The sequence below is a fragment of the Oryzias melastigma genome, linkage group LG17, assembly GCF_002922805.2.
Source record: "Oryzias melastigma strain HK-1 linkage group LG17, ASM292280v2, whole genome shotgun sequence".
NCBI lineage: Eukaryota > Metazoa > Chordata > Actinopteri > Beloniformes > Adrianichthyidae > Oryzias > Oryzias melastigma.
The window spans coordinates 9882805-9890945 of record NC_050528.1 but is presented as its reverse complement, the minus strand read 5'-3'; the positions used below and the strand labels follow the sequence as shown (position 1 = coordinate 9890945).

The 8141-nt window shown below is 33.2% G+C and overlaps 1 protein-coding gene across 4 annotated transcripts in view; it reads right to left on the bottom strand.

Moving 5' to 3' along the window:
• Positions 1-5336: 5336 nt before the first annotated feature.
• The window catches only part of aire (autoimmune regulator), a 12407-nt gene continuing 9602 nt past the window's right edge, over positions 5337-8141 (bottom strand). For 3 of the 4 annotated variants that reach the window (XM_024273727.2, XM_024273728.2, XM_036216152.1), the window contains 2 exons: positions 5774-5853; positions 5337-5504 (listed from right to left, as the gene is read on the bottom strand). In XM_024273727.2, coding sequence (XP_024129495.1) covers positions 5483-5504; positions 5774-5853 — 102 coding nt within the window. In that variant the 3' untranslated portion in view covers positions 5337-5482. Of the gene's footprint in view, positions 5505-5754; positions 5854-8141 lie in introns of all 4 variants that reach the window. The other variant, XM_024273722.2, reaches the window with a different exon arrangement.

Below are 8141 nucleotides of genomic sequence, written 5' to 3'. Positions count from 1 at the left end.
CAAAATACTTTCAGGTTAAAACTGCATTTCTGGGCATTTCATAATTCAAGATGTGTTTGATCAGGAGTAGATGAAAGCCTGCGGTTAGAAAAAGCTCAGGTTTGTGCCATGGGCCCGCCAGTCTTCTCAACTTCAATTTTGTAGCATCCACTTGCACACAAATTGATCCATTAACATCTGAATTTACCACGTCTGAGCTGGCTCAATGGATGGATGGCTCTGATTTTGTTTGCTGTTTTTGTTTTTTTCCAAGCTAATGTTAGCTTGGGCTTGTAAGGTGCTAAAAGCTAATAGGAGAGAGTGAAAACAAAGGGCTGATGGGAAATAGATCCATTAATATCGACCTTTTCCTTGTCTGAGCTGGCGCAAAACTGTATGGCTGGATAGGTCTGATTTTGCTCATGTTTTTATTTTATTTTTTTTGCTACGCTAATGTTAGCTTGGGCTTGTGAGGTGCTATAAGCTAGCAAGAGAGTGGGTAAACAAAGGGCTTATGGGAAATAAATCCATTCAGTTTTCATTTTCCTCGTCTGAGCTGACTCAGAATTGTACGCCTGGATAGCTCTGATATTGCTCAGATTTTCTTTTTTTTTTTTGCTACGCTAATATTAGCTTGGGCTTGTGAGGTGATCTAAGCCAGAGGGAGAGAGTGTAAACAAAGGGCTGATGGGAAATAGATCCATTAATGTCGACCTTTCCCTTGTCTGAGCTGGCGCAAAACTGTATGGCTGGATAGGTCTGATTTTGCTCATGTTTTTTGCTTTTTTTTTTGCTATGCTAATTTTAGCTTGGGCTTGTGAGGTGCTATAAGCTAGCAGGAGTGTGTCAACAAAGGGCTGATGGGAAATAAATCCATTAAGTTTTCATTTTCCTCATCTGAGCTGACTAAAAATAGTACGCCTGGATAGCTCTGATATTGCTCGCTGTTTTTTTTGTTTGTTTGTTTGTTTTGCTACGCTAATGTTAGCTTGGGCTTGTGAGGTGTTATAAGCTAACAAGAGAGAGTGTAAACAAAGGGCTGATGGGAAATAAACCCGTTAACATCTTAATTTTCCTCGTCTGAGCTGGCTCAGAATTGTATGCCTGGATAGCTCTGATATTGCTCAGTTTTTTTTTTTTTTTTTTTTTGCTACGCTAATGTTAGCTTGGGCTTGTGAGCTGTTATAAGCCAGCAGGAGAGATGGAAAAATTAGCCATAGGCTAACTTCTTCTTACTAATCCTCCTGCCCACAAGTCAGAGACAGATTTCTAATGAGCTCTCGCTGCTCTGAAATTTTTTTTAAATGACACAGACTTTTTGATTTTGGCTAAAATCTGCATCATCATATTAAAACAGCACTGGGGACGATTTTGCAATTGAAAAAAAACATACAGTAGTTGGAGTGGAATTTTAAATTGCTTTTAATTCATTGCTTGGAAGGTTAAATGTATTTGAAAGAAGACATAAGAACAAAGCAGCTGTTTTCCAACGATCCAGCTTTAATGGTGAGGAATCTCCTAAACTTGACTTGAATAAATGTCAAGTCATAGGGTGAGATGCATGGCACAAATGTATAGATTTTTGAACTTTTAAAAACTATTTCAGGGTTCATCTAATGCAAAACTAGAAAAAAAAAAGTACTTTTGGACTGTTTTTACTTTCATAAATCTTCCTAAAGTTGCAGAATAAATTGATAAGTTGTTTTCTGATCAGTTTTTGTGCATTTTATTTCAGCATTTTGCAAATCCAGTAGTAGTAGCGTGAAGTTCAATAGTGTGATTTGTATAACACTGAGGTCACATTTTGTCATTGTAATTCCTAGAAGTAGCTCGTTTGATTTTACTATGTGCTAACTGAAAGTATATATATAAATCTGTATGCATGAAGAAGAGAGAAAGTAGAAAATCATTAACCAATTAGCACAACTGCAGCTCCAATCGATGCTAATTAAGGTCAGTGAGTTTGAATGTAAATGACTGAATTGGGGTCAACTCAACTAGAAATATAACCAAACTGCTGCATGGTTCTGTACATGAAGTATGCAGGTCACTAAATGAAACGTGGGCTCTTAAAATAAAAGTAAAATATTTGGCTTATATGTTGTTTCAGGTGCTGGAATGTGATAAGGTTTCCTGCTGTGTAGTTTAATGCCAAGATTCTGTCAAGCCTCCCAAACTATTTCCTCCCCATCACACCAGTATGAACAATCACTGAAGGGTACTGCGCACAAGTTATGCAAGTACTCCAAACGAGCTGCCAAGCAGGAACTAAAACTGCTCACATTTTTTCAAAAAGAAATAACGATGTTTAAAGATAACCAAAGCGAGATAATTTCACCTATCTTAATCTTACAAAAATTCCAGGTCTTTAAATAATATGTTTGCATCAAGAAATCTGTTAGATAATTTAACCATCCACCTTTTCACAGCTAGAAACCCAGGAAAAAGTTTGTTTTTTGTTTGTTGAGTATCTTTATTCAAATAAAAGTGAATCATACCGACTCCTTTTTTTCCATATTGTGTCATAATATAAAATTATACATGAAGGTTTGATGAATCAGTGAGAGGTTTACAGATAAAAAATTAGTAAACCACTACAGAAGCAGGAATATATAAGAAAATAATGATGTAAAATAATGAACTTTCCTGTTACAGTCTTAATCGTTCTGTTTAACCACACAAAGTAACAAAACACAGAAAATGTATACTAAATTGAGAAATGTTGGTTTGTTTTTTTTTTATGTTAAAAGTTATCAAAAATATTACTAAATGCAACATTCTTCTCGTAAAATGTTCCGCTCTATTTACAGTCTGTCACATTTACAGCAGAACTCAAACTTTTCCTCAAAACTATTCAGCACAGCCCATAGCAGATTTACTGCTAAACTATTGTTTTCATGCTGATATAATCTGGGTAATTCCAGTGTCTCTGACAGTTTACACACTATAGGAGGAAATATTTTCTCTTATCAAAATGCTGCCATTGCTTGGGAATAATGACCCAGTGAATGTCTGTTCACACTGAGCTCAGATCAGAGCCACCTTGTGGTGTTTGTTGTAGATGCACATTTACTTTAGGTGTAAAGTAAAAGTAAAGCCGACCTCTAAGCTATTGTCAGTCGTGTTGTTCTTCAATATCCCTTTAATATTATATGACGGACTATTTGAAGAGTCTCTGAGATTATATGATGAACATGAGTTCAGTTTCAGTGCTGATTGTGTAAATGCTTTAAAAGCTAGCTTTAGCTTTTCAGCACCTATAAACTCAATCACTCTCTCAGTGATTTCAGAAATATTTGCATCAAAACATTTGTTACCTACTGAGGTTTTATATGCTAATTTAGAGTTTCGCTTCTATTGTAGCAATGAGCTAACTTTTGAGGCTAACTTTTTATCTACTGAGGTTTTTATAGGCTATTTTAGCGTTTAGCTCCTATTTTAGCAACATGCTAACGTTTTTTGGCTAATGTGTTATCTACTAAGGGTTTTATAGGCTCATTCAGAGTTTAGCTTATATTTTAGCAACAGGCTAACATGTTTGACTAATTTATTTTACTGAGGATTTTTTGTCTATTTTGGAGTTCTCCCAGTATTTAAGCAACAAGTTAGCTTTTTTGGCTAATTTGTTACATACTGAGGTTTTATATGCTAATTTAGAGTTTAGCTTCTATTGTAGCAATGAGCTAAATTGTGTGGCTAACTTTTTATCTACTGAGATTTTTATAGGCTATTTTAAGTTTAGCTCCTATTTTAGCAACAGGCTAACGTTTTTGCTAATGTGTTATATACTAAGGGTTTTATAGGCTCATTTAGAGTTTAGCTTATATTTTAGCAACAGGCTAACATGTTTGACTAATTTATTTTACAGAGGAATTTTTGTCTATTTTGGAGTTCTGCTATTATTTAGGCAACAAGCTAGCTTTTTTTTTGGCTAATTTGTTAGCTACTGAGGTTTTTATATGCTAATTTAGAGTTTAGCTTCCATTGTAGCAATGAGCTAACTTTTGTGGCTTATTTTTGATCTATTGAGGTTTTTATAGGCTATTTTGGCGTTTAGCTCCTATTTTACCAACATGCTAACGTTTTTTGGCTAATATGTTAGCTACTAAGTGTTTTATATGCTCATTTAGAGTTTAGCTTATATTTTAGCAACAGGCTTACATGTTTGACTAATTTATTTTACTGAGGAATTTTTGTCTATTTTGGCGTTCTGCTAGTATTTAAGCAACAAGTTAGTTTTTTTGGCTAATTTGTTAGCTACTGAGGTTTTTATATGTTAATTTAGAGTTTAGCTTCTCTTGTAGCAATGAGCTAAATTTTGTGGCTAACTTTTTATCTACTGAGATTTTTATTGGCTATTTTAAGTTTAGCTCCTATTTTAGCAACAGGCTAACGTTTTTGCTAATGTGTTATATACTAAAGGTTTTATAGGATAATTTAGAGTTTAGCTTTTATTTTAGCAACAGGCTAACATTTTTGACTAATTCAGTTTACTGGAGAATTTGGGGCTATTTTGGAGTTTAGCTAGTATTTAAGCAGCGAGCTAGCTTTTTTGGCTAATTTGGCATCAAGGTTTTTTTGGGGGCTAATTTGGAGTTTAGCTCATATTTAAGCAACACACCATTTTTTTACTACAAATTTTCAGAAATTGAGATCAACTTCAGCGCTCTTTAAGAATTCTTTAATGAAATTCCCAGTGATTTGTTAGCAAATCCCTTCAGCAAGTAAAGAAAATTGTGTCACCATTTTCAGCAAAAAGCTTCAGCGACTACATTCAGCAAAAAAGCATTCACACTAACATTATCTCACGAAATGCAACTTTTCTAGTTTATGACTGTTTAAAACAATTTTTTGTCACATTTGTTTCTTTTCTTGCAGAATTTTGTTGTTTTATAACGACATTTTTTTTTGTCTGTGTTTTCTATCCATAAAGGCCTCAAGTACACAAGATGTTACAAGAATGCTGATAAAAAATGCATCTGAACAGTCGCCAATACTGTGAGGAGCATGCTTCTCATCCTTTGTTTTGGCCTGGAGGAGATGGGAGTCATGGCAACCAAAATACAGATGGGGGAATTTTTTTTTTTAACCGCCTGGCTGAGCTCCATCATTCTGGCAGTCGTGGTAAAAACTCATGAATTGCAAAAACAACATTCCTCATATAAGTGATACAGCCCTCAAGGAATTTTTACTAAATAGAGGCTTTTCTCAGGGGGCATACCTCAGTCTATTGAAACCATCTGGTGCAGTGTGTGAATGTGATTTTTTTACAGATCTGAACAGAGAAAAAGGGCATTCTCAGAAGTTTCCACACATTTTCTCAGAACTCATCCACTGTATCGACTTTCCCAGCATGTAAACAAGCTCTGCGCGGATTTTTTATTGATTGATGAGCGTGACATAAAGTTTATGTAATTTCATTTTGAAGACCCAGTCTGGACGAGGCAGTTATGCTTTGACCCTCTGCCAAATGTCCCACGTCAGCACTGACCCGCAGTCCTCTTCAGGAATGCTGTGAAGCCATGCTGAAACATTGGAAAAATGTGGTGTTAAGACAGAGCGAAGCTTAAATCAAAAATAATGTTACATTTTTAAGATATTCTACATTCTTCTACGGCTTAATGCCTAACGATTGATTTTCATCAAATAAAATAAAACTTATATGCCTGTGCTAAATGTACAGGTAAGATTTAAAATTATTTAAAAAATATAAATATTTAAACAAAAATCTGAATATTATCATAGACTTTAAACTATTAATATTTTAGTTATTACGTGCTTGACTTTCTCTCACTGGAAACAACCCTGGGAGTCCTGAAGAGGCCGGGAGATGCTTTGAAAGGCCCACTGCAAGATGCCATCAATGGAGTTTTGCTGTAAGATGAGAGCAGAAAATGGTAGGTACACGATTAAAACAAGACCACACTCGATATAAAATTAAAGAAAAAGTCTCAGCAACTACTGGGTTTGTTAGAGGAATTTGAAGTTTAGCTAATATTTTAGCAATATGCTAACTGTTTTGGCAAAATTCGAAATTTTTCCAGTTTTTTATGCTAATTATGAGTTTAGCTAATATGATAGCATTATGCTAGCTGTTTTGGAAAAATTATAGATTTTTGTGGATTTTTTAGGCTAATTTGAAGTCTAGCTAATATTTTAGAAATTTACTAGCTGTTTTGGCAAAATTAAACATTTTTCCAGTTTTTTATGCTTATTTTGAGTTTAGATAATATTTTAACATTATTCTAGCTGATTTGGCAAATTTAGACATTTTCCATTTTTTTATACTACTTTGAAGTTTAGCTAATATTTTAGCAACATGCTAGCTGTTTTGGCAAAATAATTTTTTTTTCAAGATTTTTAGGCTAATTTGAAGTTTAGCTAATATTTTAGCATTATGCTAGCTGTTTCAGCTAATTTAGACATTTTTCGTGTTTTGTGGGATAATTTGGAGTTTAGCTAATATTTTAGTAATATGCTAGCTGTTTTGGCATAATTAGACATTTTTTCATTTTTTTTTTTGCTAATTTTGAGCTTAGCTAATATGTTAACATTATGCTTGCTGTTTTTGCAAAATTATAGATTTTTCAAAAATTTTAGACTAATTTGAAGTTATCTAATATTTTAGCATTATGCTAGCTGTTTTGGCAAAATTAGCCATTTTTCCAGTTTTTATGCTAATTTGGAGTTTGGCTAATATTTTAGCGATAGGCTAGTTGTTTTGACCAAATTAGACATTTTTCAATTTTTTTGACTACTTTGGAGTTTAGCTAATATTTTAGCAATATGTTAGCTGTTTTGGAAAATTAGAACATTTTCAATTTTTATGCTAATTTGGAGTTTAGATAACATTTTAGCTTTATGCTAGTTGTTTCAGCTAAATTAGAAATTTTTTCATGTTTTGTAGGATCATTTGGAGTTCAGCTAATATTTTAACAATATGCTAGCTTGGCGATTTTTTTTTTTTTTTTTGCTTATTTGACATTTAACCAATATTTTAGCAAGCTTTCGGCTTCAGGATTTTCAGCTATCAGCTTCAGCACTTTTAGCTAGCTATCAGTTTCAGCATTTTCAGCTATCAGCTCTTTCATCTTCAGCAACCAGTTCAGTTCAAAGCATTTATTTCAGACATTTGAAAAAAAGTATATAAAGCAACTGATAAGAAAACCATAGAAACAACAAAAGTCTGAAAGGAAGTGAGAAGAAGAAAAAAATCTTATAGATTCTCACCCCTGTACATTGTATCAATATATTCCTAAACCCAGTACACCCAAGGTTAAAGTTCAGTGCCTTAGCTAAAAGTACATAATATTACAACTGCACATGTAAACACATGCAAGTCGTTTTTCCACAAACACCCACATGAATAACACAATCTCATTTTATAATCATACATATTTACAATTGCTAATATTTTGTTTGTATTTGTACATATTTATTAATAATCATATTTCTGTATTTATACTTAAACTCTGTTATGTTTGGACATCGTTTCAATTATTTACTGGTTCTGTTCCACAATTTAACTCCGCATATTGAAACGTAAAACCTTTACTGTTTGTTCGGGTTTTATGCATGAAAATTTTATTTTTTTTTCCCTAAGATTGTATTTTTCCTTCTTTTTAATAAATAATCTTTGGATATTGCTTGGCAATAAATTGTTTTCTGCCTTGAATATTATTTGAGCTGTGCAATACTCTACTAGATCATAAAATTTAAGTAGTATTGATTGTATAAAAAGTATAAATAACCACATTCAGCTTACAGCATTCACACAAGCACCATCACAGGTAATGTCATGTATCTAGTTTCCCTTTAAATGAGAACATTTTAAAATAAATGTGCTAAAATATGTCTATCTTTCGATGTTTTAAAAATGTTTGGAGAAAATTGGGCCTTATTTTGGTTTGCTCTGAGCCTAATCCCAGTGGGATATAAACCCTTTCCCTGAAAAACTTTGGACAAGATCCTAATCCAATATTTAGTCCACATTACTTCATTCCAAATTGGATCATAAACTCTCATAAATTAAAGAAAACGTGGTTTACCTAAGCGCTTATTAATAATCTCTTTAAAGTAATTGGATGATTAATGAACATAATCCTATATATTGTTATTTTTTTGGACCTGTCAGTTCCAATTTCTTTTCTTGATCAGAGGTG